At 42.7% G+C, this 24,431-nt stretch overlaps 1 protein-coding gene across 1 annotated transcript; it reads right to left on the reverse strand.

Moving 5' to 3' along the window:
* Positions 1 to 391: 391 nt before the first annotated feature.
* On the reverse strand, positions 392 to 21,679 carry LOC121007780 (interferon-induced very large GTPase 1-like). The gene is made up of 13 exons (XM_040439981.1): positions 21,502 to 21,679; positions 20,285 to 20,368; positions 19,926 to 20,144; positions 19,293 to 19,382; positions 18,950 to 19,075; positions 14,962 to 15,030; positions 10,892 to 10,960; positions 9,596 to 9,721; positions 9,156 to 9,275; positions 7,935 to 8,087; positions 7,682 to 7,812; positions 7,147 to 7,447; positions 392 to 5,178 (listed from the first exon to the last, which is right to left on the reverse strand). Exons 2-13 carry the CDS (start codon positions 20,346 to 20,348, stop codon positions 710 to 712), a joined length of 5,937 nt encoding a protein of 1,978 aa, XP_040295915.1. The 5' UTR covers positions 20,349 to 20,368; positions 21,502 to 21,679; the 3' UTR covers positions 392 to 709.
* Positions 21,680 to 24,431: the final 2,752 nt, after the last annotated feature.

Here is a 24,431-nt window from a genome sequence, read left to right on the forward strand (position 1 = left end):
AGAGAGGAATATAAGGAGGTCTGGGAGTGCTGGACAAGGAACAGCTGAGGAGAAGGAGCTACGGATCCCTGAGTGAGCCAAAAGGGTTTGCTAAGCAAACCCAGAAAGCTACCATAAGAAAAACAGCCCTATCTTAAATAGAGCGTGCAGCCAACCGCTGCGACTTCCTGACCCCAGGTATAACGGAGTCAGGCGTGGTCCTCGACACCCTCGTGACAGGTTCTCTGATGACTACCTACTGCCTGAACCATGCTGGAGATCATGCTGTCTTGTGGTCTCCTCTATAACCAGGACAATCAGGACTCATCATTTATCTTCTCATAGTTACAGTTTTGATATGTGATGGCTTCCAGGAGAGCAATAGGGAATACATCAGAAGTGAAGACAACTATTCACATCATGATTAGTTTATTCAAAATTGTTCATCATAATGGATAATAGCCACAATAATTAACAGAAGAACAATGAATTAGATAATTAAGAGAAGGAAGAATTAACATTTTTAATTAGAGTCTGTGGGTGTCAATCAGAAACAAAGAAAAGACCTTCTTGCATTCGTACTTTATGGTCCTTCACTTGGTTTAGAAAAAGATTGGGCAAGACATGATGATAACACACGTATCCAATGTGACAATGGCTTTTATCATTGGGCTCGGTATATAGTACAAATCTCCTCTCCGCATGGTCCTCACTGCTGCAGGTGACTGGTTCACTGTAATGTTGTCCTCAGGCTGGTAAGGGCTTCATGACAACTTATTTTGAACCAGTCTTCTGGGATTTTTGCTGTTTTTTTCCCATAAATTTGGGCAAATGAATCATTAAATTCTTTCAAGACAAATTTCCAATAGTTGGAGGAATTGGCAGTCATGTCAGGATAGATGGCCCAGTCTGGATAATAGGTCCTGTAATCCTTGTAAGGGTGAGGCTTCCAGCCTGTGTCTTCATTTTTGAAAGTCTTATTAGAGATCACATTTGTGGAACATATAGAATGGTCAAGAGCTTTGGTTTGTTCGTCTTCATATCGCCCTAGTCCCGTGGGTCGGTGAAGAGAGGCAAAGTGCTCTTTGTGGTCAGCTCCTCCGGCTTCACAGGGGGCTTTACAGAATGGACACTTCATCCCACATCCAATCACCTTCCTAAAGAGTTCCTCCTGAGGCTTTAGTGTCAGATGTGACAATGTTGTTTCTATACTCTTTGTGTTCAACTCCTTCTGGATTTCATCTTGTAAATGATGAAGATACAACTTGACATCCTTGGCAAATTGCTTAACATTTAGATTACTCTGGAACAAGACAGCTTTCATGTCATTCTTGGAAATGACAAGTTCTTTCTCAAATATGTTACAAAATTGCACCAAAAACTCAGTAAGGCTTGCAGACGAGAAAAGTGTTGAATGATTGAAGGTTTGCTGCACTTTGGCCATTAAAGAATTGAGTGTTTTTTCTTGCATTGCTTGGATTGGTCCTTGGTCTTTGTAATGTTCGGCAATGTAGGATGAAATCCATTTTTTGAGAAAATGCTCATAATCACTGATGTATTCTGCATACTGATGACATGATTTGTCCTTTAGCAACTTTTCAAGAATCACTAATTGTAAACGTTTCCGACTCTTGAATTCTTCTGGGCCACCGACTTGCAGGATGTCATCCATCATCTCCTTACCGAGATACTTGTTGATGTGATCGGTGATGGCCGGCTTCAGGCATAATTGACAGAACTGTTCCGCTTTCCTTCTACATTCATCCCTTTTCTCATACATGTTTTTAAAAGTGGAGTAGTACTGAGGTTTCAGCATCTCCAGGCAGGTCCTTGGATCATTTCTTTGTACAAAGTCTTCATGTATCTGCTGGAATTTAATGGTTGCACTACTTAGAATGTAAAGTTTAAGATCAAACTCAAAGCATTTCGTAATGTGAAGATCTTGGAAGTCTCTCATCCTTAGCCTTTTATTGATCAATGACAGCAAATCTTGGGAATACAATTCATTAAAGTCTTCTTTGTTTCTCATAATGTCTTCAACATATTTGCTACATTTCTCAATTAAGGCATTTACCAGTGTGCAATGTTCTGGAGAATAACTGGAGAGATGCTTGTCTTCCAGAACAATATCCTTATATTGATTGAGTTTACGGAGCCTGTTCCTAATCACATCATCATCACAACCTATGTCCCTTTTTAATTGTTGAAAGATTTTGCGGCCAACATTGTGTACTTCTAGCTTACTTAGCCTTAAAGTGGAAACTGTTTTTACCCACATTTCCGCAAATTCTTCCTGTAGAGCCTCTCTGTTTCCCATGTATTTTTCATTTCTCCTTCTGTCCATCATTTCTGCTACTTTTTCTTCCATGATGTTAATATATTGGGCTTGCATAGCTTGAATCTGGGATTTCTCTTTCTGAATACGAATTGTCTTCTCACACTTATCACGAAGAACATTTTCAAGTTCTTTCCTGAGATATTTCACACTTCTGAAAAAATCCCCGCAAAACATTTCCAAGAGATGAGCATTCTCAAAATCACTCTCAAAATATTTCTCCAGACATTGATGCATGGCTGTCTCCTCCTTGTCCAATATCTGATTAATATCATTTAGAAGTTTGCTCCATATATCTGCTCCTAGTTTCTCATATGGTAGGTTGTAGATGAAAGTTTCTGTCTCCATCATCCATCTATGAATATGTTTCTGAAATGTCCATTCCCAATCTGCATAATAAATACAGAGCTGGTTATAGGCTTCCGTGACTAATCGGTTTCTAAAGCTGAAGACAAATTTTTCATGTTTTACGGCATTCCACAAACTTTTTATCCACTCTGTAAATTCTCTAATATTTTGAGGTTTTCCATCCATTGACTGTAGGGATCCAATTATTGATTGCTTTAACTCGCTAACCGTTTCACTGTACCCGGAGTTCACAGAAGCCATAGGTGGTATGCCGTACCATAACCCAGGAATGTACCAGGAATCTTTTTCAATGTCACAGTAAATAATGTCTGAAAAGTTATTAATTCCACTTCTTTTCTCCATTCTTGCTGCCACTTTTGCCATTTCACTCAGCTGTAGAAGAAATGTCTGTCTAGCATTTCTGTTTTTCACATGAGCGGACACATCGCTCACATTCTGATGAACGAACTTGCAGCTGGATTTCTTTCCTATTCCTTTCATTCTAAGGAACGCGTGGACCACAATCTGCAAAATATCTTTCATTTCTTCTGCATTTTCCATGGCCATGTTGACTATGGTGATGTCACTTAAGCCAACTACGACTGTGGCCAACTCATTGTCATGTTCATAACTGTTTTCCAGAGAAGCAAGATCCAAAGATTTCAGTCCTTCGGTGTCAATGACTAGAATGAAGTCACAATTTAGCTCCTCCTGGAAGTTCTCCTTCGCTTTAATAAGGGTCATAAAGGCTCCTCGTGTGCATCGTCCGCTGGCTACAGGGAACTGTAGACCAAACATGGTGTTCAGAAGTGTGGACTTCCCTGTACTCTGCACCCCCAGCACAGTTATCACTCTCATCCTACATTGTCCTCCAGTCTTCTTATCCAGCTCCGTCAGGACATCAGTTACCCACTCTAAGGGAATGTTAGAGGCATCTCCATCAATAAGCTCAAATGGGAACCCATCCAGAAGAAGGTCAGAAGCAATTCCTGGCAAGCCAGCAAACTGTATTCTATCTTCAGGAATGAATCCTTGTTTTATCATGGAACATTTAGCCTCGTAATATTGCCCAAGCTCCCGTATAAAATGTTCTACACCCAGTGAGCCATCTACTATTTTCTGGTCAATTATTTGAAGATCTTGTTCAGTTGTTGATCGACGTTGATATTTAAATTTGTATTCATTGTGTAATTCCCTGAGATGGTTTTTCCCTATTTTGTCAAGCAGTATTTTCAGCCATTTCAGAAATAACGTCCTTTCTGTTAACATCAAAGCTTCTTGAAATCTCAGCATGCCACCTGTCAGATGGTGTTGTCTTTGTACCATTTGGAGTGCTAGTATTTTTGCCTGAAGCCCAGATTTATATTCTTCTGCATCTTCATCACCTAGCTTCCTCATTCTACATATTTCCTTCTCTATTTTAGATATTTCTTTCCAGAGGTCTCCCTGTAGCTTCATTGTTTCATGCTTATAGTGATTTATATTGTTTATTTCATCTGTTATTTCCTTGGCTTTAGCTTTTGTTTCTTTGCATTCTGGAGAGTTCTCATCAATGCTAAATTCGGTGGCCTTCTTCGAAATTTGCTCAAGATTAAACGTTTCTTTGATTTCTGTAAAAATCATTTTCATTGCTGATCTTATTTTCTTTACCACCTGGGAGTCATTGATATGTTTGCTCTTAACTAGAATATTTTGTCTTGGCAGTTGAAGTGTGTCATTGAGAGTCTTCAGGTCCTTCATGTTGTCTTCTCTATCTCTTACATTAAGAATCAAGAAAACATTTGTCACATTTCGTAATCTTGATAGTAGGTTGTGCTGGTTCTCGTGTACTTCCTCAATAAATATGAACAGAGCCGATGATACGCGTGTTAAAAAATTCAACTGTTTCTCATTGGACTCAAGATCTCCTCGTAGATTCATAACAGCAATGGGCTCAGGAAAAACATCTAACTGTTCATGTCCTGATGGAAGATACCAGATAATTTCCACAAGTCCATCAGAGTGTTTTCTAGGTATATTCCCACCAGGCATATCGCCATGCACAAAGAAGTTATGATTCTGCTGAGATGGACTTAGGACTTGGTTGAGATATCGAGATTTTGATATGCTACAGGTCCCAAGTCTAACAAAGGAGAACATGGGCATGGGAACATTGACTATACTGTCTTCCACATAAGTTTTACTAGTAGTCATAGAGTGAGGTCTCCATTTCTTCACGATATCTCTCATTGACCACAGCATAAATGTGCAGTCTTGTGTGTGGGGAGAAGGGAGAAGTAGAGGGACAGCAAATTGACACATGGACATTTTGGACACAATCTGTTGTTTTAAGATCATATCTGATTGATGCAAGAGGCCACAAAGCACATCGAGAGGGTTAAAGCATTCTGATGACTTCATATCTCCATATTCCTCTTCTTCTGACTCCAATAATGTTTCTTCATCGTCTTCAACAGTATTCCTGGCTGAAATGTCCAAAGCCATCAGCTTCAGAAGAAACGTTCTTTGCAATAATTCTGGAAAAGAACAAACATGAAGATCTTTAGTTGAGAAGCCAGAATTAAATATTTATGATAAAACTAGATAAAAATTACACTTGTCATTTCTAAAAATGCATGCGTAGACATTATTTTCCTTGTAGGTAAAGATTAGTTAATATGGTGATAGGTGTAAAGACTATAGGAAACCTACCTGATGATTATTATAACAATGAACCTTAAACATAAGAGAACTTATTCTCTTCATTCTCTGCTGAGATCTGTACCGAAGCCTGAGGCTGCACGACTGAGAGATCCGGATGATCACTTGTGTCTTTCCAATCTCTGTCAGGTGAAGTTTTTTCATGGAGATTCTGGAGGACAGAATGTTTGCCGCACACCATGCTTGTGCAAAATTTTGTGACTTTTTGTGGGGAGTGTCTGGTACGGGGTGCGGCCATGATCGCTTTGGCACCTTTATTATAATACATTAGGAAAGTGGTGTAGATACTAAATTATATCATAAAGCTATACCCGCTGCCTTTCTGGCATTTTGGCACATGGACCTGCACAGATGTACCGCAATTATTAAGTTGTGGCACATCTGATGCCAGCGGATAGATTAAGACCAGAGTGTAATACCAGTCTTAATAAATGTCCTTCTCTGTGTTGAACTAAATCTTTGTCCACATCAATATCTACATCCTATCTGGTCTGGACAGTAGATGTTCTGTCCATATAAGCGTGGACATTTAGGAATAATGACCGTTCTCCATTTATGTACTTGTTGATTTACAGTAACAAAAGGTCTTCATGACATTACTGAACCAGATAGAGATCAAAAGAGGACATGCTGTCCTTAGAAGTGCAGATCAGACATTGGGTTTGTAACTCCAGATGGGAAGTGGGCAATTTTCCCACAGTGATTGTATAACAAACCATCTTCTCTATAGCTGTGATACTGAAGGTGACTGGTTCTGGAAGACGGGAATCTGCATCAGTTTTATTGTTGGTGAAAAACTCTATTGTTGAGGCAATCACTTTCCACAGTCCAAGAAAAGTAATCATGGGAAAAGCAAATCTAAAATATTTCCTGCCAACCACATGTTTATCTATGGGGAGAACCATTTGCGACATCAAATCATATCGTATCTATTTATGACCCTTTCTCGAAGAACATCCCAGTGACATTGTGTCAGGGAGAAGCGTTCCATCTGTGGATAGCTGTAATGGATACACCCATGTCATGCTCAGTGACCGACTGTTGGCGTTAAAGGGGTTGTCCAGGTTAAGAGCTGAACCCAGACATACCCACATTTTCACCCAGACAGCCCTCCTAATATGAGCATTGGAGCATGTATAGCGCAGAACAAGGGCTTTTTTGGTTATGATTTTTACACTGCTAAGCTGAGGCTTCCACCCAGCAGTGTATTCAGTGTTGTCACCGGCTCTGATGGGTAGGCTTTAGCTCTACCCTAGCCGTTTTATAGGTTAGGGCAGCACCAAAGCCTGCCCATTAGTGCCGGTGACATCACCAGTCTTATTGGTGGGTGGAAGCCTCCACCTAGCAATCCCTATGGAGAGCACCAGATCTCCTAAAATAGCTTTAGCTCTCCAGTACAGGGCAAAGGAGATCATCGGAGCATGCTTAGGGGGCTGCCTGGTGCTAGGGCTGCCTTCAGCTCAGAACCCAGACAACCCTTTTAATCGTAAAATCTTATACATAATCATACAAAAATGAGGAGCAAAGCTTAAAGGGTTTGTCTCATCTCACCATTACTAAGGAGAGATGAGACAATCCCGACCACCTCCCGGCCGGGAAACAGCAGGAGCTACAGGAGAGCTATAGAAACAGTGTAGCAGAGCCAGCTATGCTGTTTCTGAGTCAGGGAATCAGTATAGCTTGCTGTGGTACGCTGTTTCCATAGCTCTTATGCACGGCAATGAGAGCTACTGAAACAGCAGAGTGCCGTTGCTATTGAACATTAGGAGAACATTGGTCTTCACCTTTTGATGAAGTTTTTTGTTTAGCTTGGACTTCAACCTCTGAAGAGGTTTTCTCTTGCTTCTCTTCGTCCTTATATCCTGATGAGATTTTCTCTCGCTTCACTTGGATTTCACTTTCTGATGAGGTTCTCTCTCGCTTTGCTTGGTTTTTGCCTTCTGGTGAGGGTTTCTCTCGCCTAAATCGGTCCTCACCTTCTGATGAGACTTTCACTTGCTCCTCTTGGCCTTCACCTTCTGATGAGATTTTCTCTCGCTTCACTTGGATTTCACTTTCTGATGAGGTTCTCTCTCGTTTTGCTTGGTTTTTGCCTTCTGGTGAGGGTTTCTCTCGCCTAAATCGATCCTCACCTTCTGATGAGACTTTCACTTGCTCCTCTTGGCCTTCACCTTCTGATGAGATTTTCTCTCGCTTCACTTGGATTTCACTTTCTGATGAGGTTCTCTCTCGCTTTGCTTGGTTTTTGCCTTCTGGTGAGGGTTTCTCTCTCCTAAATCGGTCCTCACCTTCTGATGAGACTTTCATTTGCTCCTCTTGGCCTTCACCATCTGATGAGGTTTTCTCTAGTTTTGCTTGGCCTTCACCTTCTGATGAGGTTTTCTCTTGCTTCACTCGATCTTTGCCTATTGATGAGGTTTTCATTCGATTCTCTGTAGTTAATTTATTTTCTGTGAATACGAAATGACTGATTCATCAATTTGTTTACAGTATAACACAATTCACAAAAAGTTTACTGCATATCATAGACAGAGAAGGTTAACAGAAATGATCTTATAAATGTTTGTCCTACCTAAATAGTATCTATTGTCTGGATCACCCCCTGCAGATACTGTCGGTACTGTCAAGCTTCCTCCATCTGTAGAAGTGTATGGCTGATTAACAGAACTTACATATTTGTCTACAGAATGTATCCTTCCATCTTGAAACTTTTCTCCTTTTCTTTCTATTATTTAAAGTAAAAACATTTACAGTAAAAACATCATATTATGTCTCCACAGTGGTGGACTTCAAGATTTACATTGATCCAGAAAAGCGATGATTGTGATGATAACACAACTACTAAATGGTGTCTTACAAGTAGGAATAGATTCTTATTATAACCAATTTTATGAAAACTAAGATTTTTATCAACATTTCTGTCTATCAAGAGACGTCTATTGTTATATCTGATCATGTATGAATCATCCACTGACAGGATGGAACCTTTGATATCTCTGACTAACAAGAAAGTTCTTCAAAGGCTTCATCAGTTTACAGTACATTATGGTGTACTGTATTTCTACAGAAATTGCTCTCCTGAAGTTTCCTCCATCCATATTAGAGTATGACTCAGTAACGGAACATATAGCATTTCTTGCTGTTGGTCGTGTTCCTGCATCTTGAAACTTCTTTCCAGGTTTTTCTAATAGTTAAAGTCAAATGACCGTGTTATATTTTTAGTAGACTTCAAGATTTACTTTGATCTGTGATATCAATCTCTCAATGTAAATGAAGATGATTTTGAGGACACTTGACTACTCATTGGTGTCTCCATAAGTAGGAGTAGATTTAGAAAGATATCAGCATTATTAGATGAGTTTACTAGCACGTGAATGAGCTTTGTACAAGTGAAGTCCATAACTTCTGTACCTCATATGACAATACCCGATGGATACATTTGGAGGAATTAACTTAACTCCACTGTAGTTCTCAAAACAACAAATGAATAACATATTAATGAGTGAGCATTAATACTTTCTGTAGGACTAAATCTACCAAAATAAATTATCTTCTCTGGTGTTGGTGTTGCACAAGCTAAATGGTTTCAACAGGTAGCACCTTTCCCTATCTTTAGGGGGCAGCTTTTTGGCAGTTACACAGTCTGCCCCTGCTAGTTCTTAGCTCCAGTTTCATGAAGAAGGGGGTGCTGTTTAATTTTTCACCTCGGGCTCCAAAGGTTTTGGGGTCATCTCTACCCAATAGATGTTCACAGTGATGAGTGTTGACTCTCTATATTCTGCGGGTACTTTACCTGTATATGAGTCTACTCTAGACGTTGTCCTCATGGAACATCCCTTCCCTTGATTTGAGATTTTTACAGGAGCCTTTGCTGAGAAATGACGACCTTCCTTCTGATTCGTGCCTCGTATCCCTATTATTATTTACAGAAAAAAGTCTAGTCATTTTCTAGAAAAATAAATTGAGTATATTATTGGGGTTTTCCAGGACTCAACATTAATGGCCTGTGCTCATCTCTATGGGCGGTGACTATGCCATTCAAATGAATGGGATCTGAGTCACAATCTGAGGCATGGCCCCATGTGTATGTACAGTGGTGCACCTGTGTAACCAGGAGCTTATTCATTCAGCAGATGTTCCAGGGTCAGACCCCCATGACTAATTATTGAGACCCAGAATACCCCTGTAATCTATTACCAGATCTTACTTGTAGGTGTCTGAGCTATACTGTACCTGAAGGAGAAGGAGAATCACTTCTAGAGGTTCTCGAGCTTGGTGCTGGCCTCGGCTGCATATCTTCTACATCTGTGGGGATTGTTCTAGTAGCCTTTAGTGCCAAGTTAAGATTTTCCGTTTTTCCTTTTTAGAAGAAACATCAAAATATTGCTTTTCTATTAAATATTTCCAGTGATTTATGGTCCTGATTCATTGTTACTGTATAAATTGTCATTTACAGTGTAGATACTTTCCATGTGAGAAGAACTCATATGAATAGAGCCTTGGGCCCTGTAGTTACACAGTTATCACAGGTTGTCTTATAAAGGCAGCAATTACAGGGACGGATCCAGTGGACTTGATAAAACATAAAAAATCATCATAGTAGCAGCCTTGACGCGTTTCAACCATACAACGGGATTAGACTGACAAACATCAGAGGTTCCACCAATGAGTTTTCAGCACAGGGCTGATCTACCACCAGCCATCAGCTGTAGTTTACTTCTCCTGCAGCGCCCCCATAGGGGAAATTAAGCATTACACAGTTTTCTCTAAAATCACTGAGATGTCTGCGTAATGCGTGCCACTGAGGGAGACACTCTTTGTAGCCGCTCTTGCTTCAGCTAATGAATGCAGGTCCAAAATTGGTGATTCCCCTTTATATTAACCCAGACCTCTGTAATAAGCTATTTGGCCTTTATATTCTTCGAATGTTCATGTACAATCATAGTCTACAGCTGGACCTTATTCTGGAGATGAAGCTGTTGGCTCCTCGATCAAAGCTACAAAAACATCTATCTTAAATGTGCAGCTACATGGGTAAGACTCTGTTCACACTCCTGTTGAATTTTTTGTTTTTCTGTTCTACAAATTAAGGATGTAGCAGGGTTAACACACATGCTTCATGAGACATGTTATCTAAACTAAATGCAACTAAATGCGTTAAGAAATTGATTTTCAATGGCTTTTGTTTCAAGATAACGCGATGAGTTAAGAAATTTGAGTTAAGAGTGTGTGTTAGCCCTGCTACATCTGTGGCTCTCTTTCCAAAAATAAAATAAATCCATGCTGTTTCTCTCCGGTCATAGGAACATGAATACAAAAATGACTATTAAGGACACCAATTGCACCCAATGGTCACCATTGACTTAAAATGGGTCTGTTAGGTTTTGGTCACGGTGTCCATCATTTTGATGGGAAGAAGAACATCTTCCGATATATCGGAATTTCCATTGGTGATGTGAACAGAGCCTAAACCAAGAATGGTCGTCCCCTCTTGTTGTCATTGAGTCTTTAGAGGTGCATGTATCTTACCCGGGTATGAATCATGGCCTCCTCCAGGCTTTGGTCCTCCAGAGCTTGTCTTGCGGTGTCCTCTTCCTTCTGTTTTGGTGGAAAATAGACTTAGGCAGGGAGCTGAACGAGACCCATCCTGTATGGAGGCTTAATGGAAGTACTCCAATGCCAGCCAGAATCCTACTCCGAACTATATTAGGTGTATTTCAGGTGCAAATTGCAGCCCAATGGTTAGTTGCGCCCCAATCTGCGATGTTTCCCCGTTCATGCCAGGTCTAAAAAAGAGGGCACGGCGTGGGTGGGGAAGGGAAGGGGCCGGTGGGCCCTTCTCATTCATCATTTTCTACACCTATTTTTGGCGTAGAAAATGGTCTAAATGTAAGAAAGCTCAGAAGCTGTCCTACATTTAGACTGGCGCTGCCAATCCCTTCACTGGCTCCTCATTGCCCAGAGAATCCAATGCGAAAACACCATGACATATAAGGTCGTCAAGAAACCTGACCCCTCCGTACCTCTGTGACCTGATCTCCTGGTACCTTCCCACATGTAATCTCCGATCCTCTGAAGAAGACCCTCTTCTCTACCCTGTAACTATCTACCCCAACATATCACACTCTCTTCTACCATAGAAACCTTCAAGAGAAACTTGACAACCCATCTCTTCAGACAAGCCTACAACCTACAGTAGCCCTGCTGTGGCAAGAAGTGTGAAGAGCGAGTCCTCTTATTCTTGTACTGGGCAAAATGGTTTTAGAAACAACCTACTTCATGTGGCCCTAATATTAGTAACATCCTTCATGTGGCCCTAATAATTTGCCTGAAGAGGGTTCAGGAGTAAAAGAGCACCATGCCCAATTGAGGTCCAGTGTGGTGATTTACGCATCTCGTGCTGACAACTGCAGAGGCTCTGTGGTATATCGTACCCATTGTGTGGCATCTGAGACACAACGCGCCCCTTAAGTTGTTAGGCGGGTTCTACTGTGTACGGAAATGCCTTAAATGTGGATGGAAACAGCTGTTTGAGTACGATGCAGGGTTCAGGAATGACACCTTTTTGCTTTTGCAGCGCACATTTTGATGGATTGGGCTACGGTCGCCATGTTGCTATTGAACAGCCTCTGGGACCAGTACAGACATGTTCTGACAACCATACGTTTTTGTATTTTTCTCTGGATGCAGCTGTGTCAGGGCTTACTTCTTGTGGGATGAGCTGCCATCATTATTGGTTATAATTCGGGGTACATGCGACTTTTGGGTTTTGTTATTGCGGTGCGCACCGTGTGGGAAACACAACGTCACTTTTATTCTGCTCATGGCTACGATACAGAGACACTGATTTTATAAAGTTTTATCTGTTTCCACTGCTAAACAAAGCATTTGTGAAAAACAATCATGTTTTTGTGTTGCTCTTTTCTAAGAACCATAGGGGCACCTTTATTTTAGATGCCGGTCTTAATAAACCCCTGTGCTGGCGGAGGATCTGCCGAAGTTATCAGGAGAAGCAGGTCTCTACATAACTTTGGCGTATCCAGCGCCAGTTCTAAATGTAAGAAGCTTCCTCGCTGTTACATTTAGACCATTTTCTACTCCTAAGGGTCCATTCAGACGTCCGTTGAATGGTCCGGATCCGTTCCACAATAATGCGGAATGGGTGCGGACGCATTCATTTTCAATAGGGGTGGAAAAGATGCGGACAGCACACAGTGTTCTGTCTGCATCCGCATTTCCGGTCTGTGGCCCCGAACTTCCGGTCAGGAAAAAATTAGAGCATGTCCTATTCTTGTCCGCAGCTGCGGACAATAGGAATTACCTATTAAGTGCTGGCGATGTGCGGCATCAGTGTTTTGCTGTCCGCAAAACACTACAGACATCTGAATGGACCCCATTCCTCACCACGGTCACAAATTTAGACCTGGCGTAATCAGGGAAAAGTCCAAAGCACACAGTAGCTTCTCTGCTCTTCTGAGTCTATGTTTAGGGCTCTTTCACACTTGCGTTGTTCTGTTCCGGCATAGAGTTCCGTCGTCGGGGCTCTATGCCGGAAGAATCCTGATCAGGATTATCCTAATGCATTCTGAATGGAGAGAAATCCGTTCAGGATGCATCAGGACGTCTTCAGTTCAGGACCGGAAAGTTTTTTGGCCTGAGAAAATACCGCTTTTTGCTCCGGCCAAAAATCCTGAAGACTTGCCGCAAGGCCGGATCCAGAATTAATGCCCATTGAAAGGCATTAATTCGGATCCGGCCTTAAGCTAAACGTCGTTTCGGCGCATTACCGGATCAGACGTTTAGCTTTTTCTGAATGGTTACCATGGCTGCCGGGACGCTAAAGTCCTGTTTGCCATGGTAAAGTGTAGTGGTGAGCGGGGGAGCAGCATACTTACCGTCCGTGCGGCTCCCGGGGCGCTTCAGAGTGACGTTAGGGCGCCCCACGCGCATGGATGACGTGATCGCATGGATCACATCATCCATGCGCATGGGGCGCTCTGACGTCATTCTGGAGCGCCCCGGGAGCCGCACGGACGGTAAGTATACTGCTCCCCCGCTCCCCGCTCCTACTATGGCAGCCAGGACTTTAATAGCGTCCTGGGTGCCATAGTAACACTGAACGCATTTTGAAGACGGATCCGTCTTCAAATGCTTTCAGTTCACTTGCGTTGTTACGGATCCGGCGGGCACCGCCGGTAAATGGAGTACACGACGGATCCGGACAACGCAAGTGTGAAAGAGGCCTTACCAGGGATAGATCCTGCCTGACAACAGGCAGTGGACGGCAACTTAGCTGGATGTGAGACCCCGGGTGGCCATGACTTTACAGATTTTTTTCAGGTGGATGCAGATTTTTTTAAATGGAAATGACTTCGAAATTTGCTAATTACAAATGAAATTGTGTGAAAGAATTGTGACTCTTATAAAATGTTTAACATAAAAATGTGATTTAAACAATAGGTAATTTTCTGATGACACATTCCCTTTAAGTAGAGTTTTCGTGGACTCAAACACTGATGACGTGTCCTGACTGGTACTGCAGCTGATCCTCCTACTGATCAGCAGATGTCCTGGGGTTCTTCTGACCTCCTCCCACCATGAGACATTCAGTCCCAGAGAACCCCTGTGATATATTACTCGGCTGTTGCTCTGAGGTTTATGCATTTGTGTTGTACCTGAAGGTGAGACATTTCCAGAGGTTCTCGAGCTTGTCCTGGTCACCTGCTTCTTCTACAGTTGTGGAGATATTTCTCAGAGTCTTTGGTACAGTGCCAAGACTACTATCTTTTCCCATGTAGAAGAAACATGAAGATGTTGGAGAGTCCCCACTGGTTCTCTTATACTGGTGATTGTTTCACAGACGCTTATGGCGAAATGCACGGACTGTATAGTCTGAAACTAGCCTATATCCACCCAAAAATCTCCCTTAAATGGGTTGTCTGTGTTTATTTATTTATTTCAGAACTGAACCCAGACATAACCCCGTCTTTACCAAGTCAGCCCGTATGAGTTGAGTATGGGGTCATTTCATGCTCCAATGCTCTCCCAGGGCAAGGGCTTTTTCTGCAGATCCGGTGACGTACCGGGCTCTGCTAGGTGGAGGTTACCGCCTAGTAGTGTTCCCAGTGACGTCTATGGCACTAACTCAGAAGGGCTAGAAGGGTTAAGAACGGGTTATGTCTGGGTTCAGCTCTGAACCCGAACAACCCCCTTTAAGGAGATCCAGCAAATGTTGAAAAAAAACTTATCTTTATTGCCATCTAAAGTTTTTAAAGACATAGTGACACAAATTAGAATTGGGGTTGGTGTAATTTGTGTCACTATGTCTTTTCATACATTGGATGGCAATAAAGAGAAGGTTTGTTTTAACATTTGCTGGATCTCCTTTCAAGCATTGGTCCTAACTGGAGCCCAGGCTGGGGCCGAATCCGTGCAATAGAAACCACCTCTACAGGAGTGCTGGTGAGCTGGATATACGCTTGTGTATACTCTAATGTTTGTAATCTATATCTGGATCTTCTTAAATGGTTTGTCTAAATGAGTAACCCAGGACCTTGTTTCTAGTTGTCATTGGGTCTATAGAGGTGCATGTATCTTACCTGAGTAGGAATCATGGTCTCCTCCAGGCTTTGCACCTCTGGAGCTTGTCTTCATGTTTCTTCTTCCTTCTGTTTGGATAGACAATAACCTTATAATTATATAGAAATATTTCCCAGTCATTTACAGTAACTCTCCTTTACTACATCTCCTCACATAAGAACGTTATAAGAATGAAGCTTTGATGTCGTAAATATTTTCAATGACCTTCTCCATGTTTTATAACAGCATCTTCATCTATGAGGTCAGTGACCTCAGACATAGAGCTCCTCACAGGTTTACATCATACCCAGAGGCGGCTCTTCCATTAGGCCACTTAGGCCACCGCCTAAGGCCTCGCGCTGGTGGGGGCCTCGCTCTGGCTCCCACCCGACACCGCCACAAGTACTTGCGGCAGTGTCGGGTGGGAGCGTCCTTAGGTCAAAACATTCCAGGCCCCGAATGCTATTCCCCACGCCCCATGTACTTGTCTGTCCACTAATCTGCTAGGCTGCTGCGCTGCGCGGTCATGAATTCAGTCACTTGACAGCGCAACCCAGTCGTGCGGTGCGTTACGTGCGTAATCTCGCGAGACCGGCGGGAGGTCACAGGTCTCGCAGGATTACGCGCCACAGGATGGGGTTATGCTGTCAAGTGACTGAAGTTGAACTCATGCCCGCGCAGCGTAGCAGCCTAGCAGATCAGCGGACAAGTACAAGGTGGGGGGAAATTTCATAATATGAAGCAGTGTGGGGGGACAATAATGGGGCACTGTGGGGGGACAAATTACTTAATGGGGGAAGTGTGGGGGGACAAATTACTTAATGGGGGCAGTGTGGGGGGACAAATTACTTAATGGGGCACTGTGGGGGGACAAATTACTTAATGGGGGCAGTGTGGGGGGACAAATTACTTAATGGGGGCAGTGTGGGGGGCAAATTACTTAATGGGGGCAGTGTGGGGGGACAAATTACTTAATGGGGCAGTGTGGGGGGCAAATTACTTAATGGGGGCAGTGTGGGGGGCAAATTACTTAATTGGGGCAGTGTGGGGGGCAAATTTCTTAATGGGGGCAGTGTGGGGGGACAAATTACTTAATGGGGCAGTGTGGGGGGCAAATTACTTAATGGGGCAGTGTGGGGGGACAAATTTCTTAATGGGGGCAGTGTGGGGGGACAAATTACTTAATGGGGCACTGTGGGGGGACAAATTACTTAATGGGGGCAGTGTGGGGGGCAAATTACTTAATGTGGGCTGTGTGGGGGGGCAAATTACTTAATGTGGGCTGTGTGGGGGGGCAAATTACTTAATGGGGCAGTGTGGGGGGCAAATTACTTAATGGGGGCAGTGTGGGGGGGGCAAATTACTTAATTGGGGCAGTGTGGGGGGCAAATTACTTAATGGGGGCAGTGTGGGGGGCAAATTACTTAATGTGGGCTGTGTGGGGGGACAAATTACTTAATGGGGGCAGTGTGGGGGGCAAATTACTTAATGGGGGCAGTGTAGGGGGCAAATTACTTAATGGGGGCAGTGTGGGGGGCAAATTACTTAATGGGGGCTGTGTGGGGGGGCAAATTACTTAATGGGGCAGTGTGGGGGGCAAATTACTTAATGGGGGCAGTGTGGGGGGCAAATTACTTAATGGGGGCAGTGTGGGGTGACAAATCACTTAATGGGGGCTGTGTGGGGGGCAAATCACTTAATGGGGGCTGTGTGGGGGGCAAATCACTTAATGGGGGCTGTGTGGGGGGCAAATCACTTAATGTGGGCAGTGTGGGGGACAGTATTACTAATGAGAGCATTCTAGAAGGGAATTACTATTGGTGGGACTATGAGGAGTACTATTACTATGGGGGGCACTAATATTTCTTCAGGATAGTATTTGGGGGCACAGCGAGCAGCAGGATAACACTGTGGGGGCTCCAGGTTGGGGGATGATGATAGAAAAGTGAGGAAGCTAAGATGTCTGTGTGTCACACTCTGCAGAGACGAGGCGGCTGAGAGAAGTGTCCGGGACCGAATGGAGAAGATGATGACAGAGAAGATCTACATCGGAGGAGATGTCACCTGGAGGCCCCGGATGTGACCGGTATGTGCTGCTGTATAGCAAGTACAGCACAATGCGGTGTGTGGGGGAGGGTCGATTTAGAGAACTGGGCCAGGGTTAATGCAAAGTGTTAATATGCACTGTGAATATAAGCCCTGTACTGTGTTGTCACTGTGCATATTAACCCTTTACTGTGATGTCACTGCATATTAAAGGGGTACTCCGGGATAGGAAAATAAATCCCCTATCCAAAGGATAGGAGACAAGTGTCTGATCAGGGGGGTCTGGCCGTTGGGATCCCCCACGATCTCCTGTATGGTACTCCGGATCTCCTTGTGCCCGGAGCGGTGGTCAACACTCCCTCTCCATGTATCTATGGGAGAGCCGCAGATACAACACTTGTGTATCTCCGAGTCCTCCATAGAGATACATGGAGGGGGAGTGTTGACCACACCACCGCTCTCTTATTTCTTGAGGATTGAGGCGGGGCGCCGTACAGGAGATCACGAGCATCCCAACAATCTTTGTGGGGGCCTCATGCTCGAGTTTCGCCTAAGGCCTCACAAAGTCTAGAGCCGCCTCTGATCATACCAGCTTGTGACCCACAAGAAATGTCTCTTGACTCGGGAAGTTGGTTCTCAATAATTCTAAAGGATCATCAAGAGCCCCACATTAATTGGAGTTGTTCCCTTATCGGACAACCCATCAAAGTTACAATATATTTTGAAATTTTGGTTTGTCCAGTCCTTGGTTTCATACATACAACACCTTGATCATCCCTCTCCTTTATTTTGTTTTCCATTCCATCACTATATGTGTGTGACAAGATAACAAATACAATATTCTGTCTACACTATCATCATTGAAGCATTAGTTCTGTAATCTACAGAGAGAAAGAATCCATCATAGACTAAAGCCACCACTAGGGGGAGCTCACTCTAGTCTGATGTATACAGCTCCCATTACACTTCCCAATACCTCTGGTGGTGGCTACAGACAGTCAAAATGTCAACATTAAAGTATGACAGGGAAGCAGAGGATTTAGAGATCTATATCTGAAAAAACAAGATCTGACCACTATAAAGACATATTATTGAATTAATCAGCACAGAATTAATAAGCTAAAAATTATATACTGCTTAAAGGGCCATTGAGTTTTCAGGAAGCGTTTGCTATGTCATAGAGATATATTTCAGTGTTTTGATTGTTGGGGGTTTGAGCACCGAGACCTCCACTGATCTATAGAACGAGGAGAGAGAAGCGCTCGCATACTCTCCTCATTGCAGCGAGAAGAAACAGCGTGCTCTCAGCACCTGTACTCCCACCAATCAAAACTTTTGATATGTCACTATGACTATGGTTTTCTGAGAACTCACAGGTGAAGATTGAGCAGCAAGGTGATGTGATAATTGTGTGTCCTTGGTGCGTCAGGTCTGGGGATATAAAGCTTCTCCTTGTGGAGAGCGACAAGTTGGCGTAGGGAGTCTTAGGACAATGGTAATGCTCCCTGCGAAAAACGGAATGTGAATAAGTTGCCTCTCGAATTCCAACTGCTGGATGTCTACTCTATGAGTCAATGTCTGGCCCTTTAAACAGACCCTGAAGCATGACTTGGGCAGACACAGTGTAAAGCTGGCCCTGCACATGAGATCTATGTTGGCTGAACCTGTCAATTTCAACAGATTTGACCGCCCATCTGTTGTGTAAAGCGTCTTCACAACTCTCCCCAATGACAGATATCAGGGGAGATAAGGATTGGGCATGCTGGATTTCAACTAGTTGCTGCCAAATGAATCTGTCAGCGTCTATGTCCCCAGTCCCCATTCACTACATTCGCATGGTCGACCAAACGTCTTGAATGGGAGGATCGGGAGAGATAACTGTCGGCTGAACAAGCGTTATCTCTTGTGTATGGCCGGCCTACGAAAGCAAATATATTAGCTGACTATAAATATAAGTCTCACCTCCACCTCGGTGGACTTCACCACCATATCTTGGTTGTACCGCAAAAGATATTAATTCTGGAACAGGGGCAGTGGAGAGTACAATTTTTTGGTCGTCTTCTCCTGGTTTCCATAGCGCCTTTTTACCTGTGAAAAGATGTCGCACAAAATTAACCACAACTAAACTCAGTCCAATAAATATATTAGAAGAAGACCATGAAATGTAAAGTGACTGTGCCCAGGTGTTATCACCCCTGTAGAGGGCCAGGCTGGGGTCGGAGGGGGGATCTGCTCTCACCGCATGTACTCAGCCTCTGAGCAGGTAATAGATGTAGAGACTGTGACTGAACCATGGACCTCTTACCTAGAGCACACGTGATCAGACTCAGCAGGACAATCAGCAGCGGACTGACCAGAAGAAACCAGCGGATCCGATCCCTGTTGATAGAAGGCTCTGAAGGTAGAATAGACAATTGCAGGGGTCATGGCGGAGGGTTGTAGATGTAGGGGTGCTCTGTGCCGCTTACCAGTATTCTGGAGGAAGTTCTACATAACCTCTCATCTGGTTCTTATGGAATAGTCACACCTCATGGTAAAATGATGGCACTGCCACAATTTTTGGCCTCCCACAGAATAAAAAAAAGCTTGCAAAGATATTGGCCTGGACTTTTTCCGTGATATATACAAGTTTGCTTGTAACTGCCTTTTCCATAGTGAAACAATAAAACCACCTCTAATCATAGTCATTCTACTGCTGATCATGGGCGACTTATCTAGAGTCTCCAGAATACAGATAATAAGCAGAACACGTCCCCATAGGGCCACAGTCTACAGGGCCCGATCATTATATAATGTAAAGTTCTGCCACTTTCAGTTGTTTCTGGTTGTAGCACATTTGTAGGCCAGAGTCCTGTCCCCGCCATATTCACCGTGTTATGTGATAGAACAGGACTCCACACAAAGCACAAGAAGACAATGGCGGTAGTGGAGGCCTCACCTGCTGACTTCCGTACCCTTTTTGGTATCCTACTATCCTGATTCTCTGACAAGGGGTCTTCCCCCGATGGTTGCCTACGTCCCAATTCTGTCTCTTTAGATGAAGGAACGTCTTTAGCAGAAAAGCTATCTCCCACTTGAGGGCTCACTTCTTGTTCCTCAGGATGATCAGACATCTCGTTGGATGGATTTCTGACGAGATCATTAGATTGTTGAACGTCTGTAGAAAGGAAATAGATGAAAATTCTCCCCATTAACAAGATTTCTAGAGTTGAAGCAAGAATAGACCGGCCCGGTCAGAAGATAAATGATAGATAGATAGATAGATAGATAGATAGATATTACCACACACAGACTGACCTTCAGTGTAGGCTTTGGACACAATACACAGGATGATGAGGATGGACAAACATATTCTTCTCATCTTCCAATTTCTAAGTGATGCTACAAAGAGAGAAGAGACGATGATGAAGACGATGAAGCTGTAGAGTTAATTGTCCTTCTTAGTTACACAGTTAGTACAGGTTGAAAAAAGACATAGGTCCAACCGAGCGATGGTTTGGGGCTCGGCACTGGGGTAGACTTCAGCTATAACTTACACAAGTTTCTGCCATAAGTTATATATTGCATGCACCATAATTTGCAACTCTTTTATGCCACAATAGTGGTGCAAACACTTTTTCACTGGCAAAAGAGTAGATGTGGTCGGTGATCGGCATTCACACAATGGGAGAGACTTATCAAGAGCGACGTGTCCTACATTGGTTTTGATATCCCTTGTGTTGGCGCATGATCAGCAGTCTGTGCACCTAAACTGAAGCCTACGGCAGCTCGGAGCGGCCACACATCTCTGTGAATACATTTAAGCCAGAAAATTATTGTAAAAGAAGATCGATGTGCCGTCCCGCTGGCCACACCACCATCGTTAAAACTGGTAAGTGCTGCGTAGAAACATCACTTGTGAATACTTTTAGTCACAAAGATATTTAAAAAGTCGTCCTTCAAGTTTTAAGCGAAAAAATAGTCCAAAAGGAGGCAAAAATCTCGCCCTAGTCACAACAGCGCAGATGTAAAAACAAACCAAATGTACGATTAGTGCGGTTCATATTGCATTTCACACATATCTCTCACATGTCTCTTCCAACGCACTTCAGTTTCAGGCTGATGTTGACAATACCATTGTTATTAAACCTGCCTCATACAGTCTTTTCCACTACGTTGGAGTGGAGACTCAAAAGGATGTCCACCACTCTATGACCACTGAAAAATACAACAGGACTCCACTGGTGGATATCTTGTGATCTGCTCAGTCACCACAGAACCCACTCAGACATGCACTCACCTGTCCTTCTCCTGGAATCTCTGTGTTGCAGATTGAATAATGGTCAAAAGTCACTCTCAATCTGACCATGAGGCCTAATATCTGTGAAAGGTGGCAATCCTGGGCTCTGAGAATAGTGCCAAGCCCTGGGAAGGGTTCTGGTTCTACGCTCTGATAATGGTGCCAGCCCTGGACTCTGTGAAGGACTCAGGGAAGGGCTCTGGTTCTGGAGTCTGGAAAGCGTTCTGGTCCTGACCTCTGTGAAGACTGTAGTCAAGGCCTCTAGAAAGGGATCTGGTCCTGGCCTCTGGGCAGGGTTCTGGACTCTGGGTTTGGAGAGGACCTTGATCTCGTAGAGCGGTGATAGCCCTGTGCTCTGCTGTGTGGAGGCAGCTCGAACCCTGGTTCAAACTTTGATCCTCTCCAGTGGTGTCTCAATGGCTGATAGTTACTTTCAGTTCTGTGAGACAGAAGCTGGAGCTGACCAGATTTACTTTCACTTTCACTGCTGCCTCGTTCTTCCCTCGTTCCTCCCTGAGCTCTACGTTCTCATAAGAAGGCAACAAAATGTATAACGCAAAACCAGGTTCCTGTATGAGAAATTCACCCGCACTGTATTAAAACAGAAACAGAACAAAGAAATCTTCAGGATCCGACCAAACCTGCCATATGTAGACAAAACAAAATCCACAGCAACAACAAGTCACAAACGATGTAATGTCATGTCCAAAAAAGTAATGATTCTGAAATCATCCAATCAGAAATGTTCATGTTCACCTACACATTACCATTGATAAAAGTAGTATAGTATAGTTTATTTTTTATTTTCTAAGTATTATAGCAGTATTATAGTAGTTATATTCTTATACATAGGAGGCAGTATTATAGTAGTTATATTCTTGTACATAGGAGCAGTATTATAGTAGTTATATTCTTGTACATAGGAGCAGTATTATAGTAGTTATATTCTTGTACATAGGAGCAGTATTATAGTAGTTATATTCTTGTACATAGGAGGCAGTATTATAGTAGTTATATTCTTGTACATAGGAGCAGTATTATAGTAGTTATATTCTTGTACATAGGAGCAGTATTATAGTAGTTATATTCTTGTACATAGGAGGCAGTATTATAGTAGTTATATTCTTGTACATAGGAGGCAGTATTATAGTAGTTATATTCCTGTACATAGGAGCAGTATTATAGTAGTTATATTCCTGTACGTAGGAGCAGTATTATAGTAGTTATATTCTTGTACATAGGAGCAGTATTATAGTAGTTATATTCTTGTACATAGGAGCAGTATTATAGTAGTTATATTCTTGTAAATAGGAGGCAGTATTATAGTGGTTATATTCTTGTACATAGGAGCAGTATTATAGTAGTTATATTCTTGTACATAGGAGCAGTATTATAGTAGTTATATTCCTGTACATAGGAGCAGTATTATAGTAGTTATATTCTTGTACATAGGAGCAGTATTATAGTAGTTATATTCTTATACATAGGAGGCAGTATTATAGTGGTTATATTCTTGTACATAGGAGGCAGTATTATAGTAGTTATATTCTTGTACATAGGAGGCAGTATTATAGAAGTTATATTCTTGTACATAGGAGCAGTATTATAGTAGTTATATTCTTGTACATAGGAGCAGTATTATAGTAGTTATATTCTTGTACATAGGAGGCAGTATTATAGTAGTTATATTCTTGTACATAGGAGCAGTATTATAGTAGTTATATTCTTGTACATAGGAGGCAGTATTATAGTAGTTATATTCTTGTACATAGGAGGCAGTATTATAGTAGTTATATTCTTGTACATAGGAGCAGTATTATAGCAGTTATATTCTTGTACATAGGAGGCAGTATTATAGTAGGTATATTCTTGTACATAGGAGGCAGTATTATAGTAGTTATATTCTTGTACATAGTAGCAGTATTATAGTAGTTATATTCTTGTACATAGGAGCAGTATTATAGTTGATATATTCTTGTACATAGGAGCAGTATTATAGTAAATATATTATTGTACATAGGTGTCACGAGGGTATCGAGAACCACGCCTGACTCCGTTATACCCGGGGTCAGGAAGTCGCAGCGGTTGGCTGCACGCTCTATTTAAGATAGGGCTGTTTTCCTTATGGTAGCTTTCTGGGTTTGCTTTGCAAACCCTTTTGGCTCACTCAGGGATCCGTAGCTCTTTCTCCTCAGCTGTTCCTTGTCCAGCACTCCCAGACCTCCTTATATTTCTCTCTCACACTTCTCTGGTTGCCAGAGATAGAGCTTCCTGCCTCAACATCTATTCTGACCTTCTGGAGCTGTGTTGCTGCGTTCTCTGGTAGTTGGTCCAGAACGCTACCCTCCGGATCCCTGTTGGACCTTTTTGGTCTATTGTGGTCGCCCACCTGGGTGTATGTGTTTGACTGTTTTGTCTGTCCTCTCCCTGGTGTTTCCCTCTTAGTGACAGTGGTGCGGACTAGCGATCCCACCGGCCCGTTCACTATCTAGGGCTCATATTAGGGAAAGCCAGGGTTTAGGCACGTGATCGCCGCACGGGTGAGGAACCCGTCTAGGGACGTCAGGGCAGTCAGGTGCCAGCCGCAAGGTGAGTTAGGGGTCACCACCTTTCCCTCTCCCTTGGGCAGGGCTTTCCCTGTTTTCCTCCCTGTGCGTGACGTCGGTCATTACAATAGGAGCAGTATTATAGTAGTTATATTCTTGTACATAGGAGCAGTATTATAGTAGTTATATTCTTGTACATAGGAGCAGTATTATAGTAGTATATTCTTGTACATAGGAGCAGTATTATAGTAGTTATATTCTTGTACATAGGAGCAGTATTATAGTAGTTATATTCTTGTACATAGGAGGCGGTATTATAGCAGTTATATTCTTGTACATAGGAGCAGTATTATAGTAGTTCTATTCTTGTACATAGGAGCAGTATTATAGTAGTTATATTCTTGTACATAGGAGACAGTATTATAGTAGTTATATTCTTGTACATAGGAGCAGTATTATAGTAGTTATATTCTTGTACATAGGAGCAGTATTATAGTAGTTATATTCTTGTACATAGGAGGCAGTATTATAGTAGTTATATTCTTGTACATAGGAGCAGTATTATAGTAGTTATATTCTTGTACATAGGAGCAGTATTATAGTAGTTATATTCTTGTAC

Source organism: Bufo bufo, chromosome 7 (assembly GCF_905171765.1).
Source record: "Bufo bufo chromosome 7, aBufBuf1.1, whole genome shotgun sequence".
Taxonomy (NCBI): domain Eukaryota; kingdom Metazoa; phylum Chordata; class Amphibia; order Anura; family Bufonidae; genus Bufo; species Bufo bufo.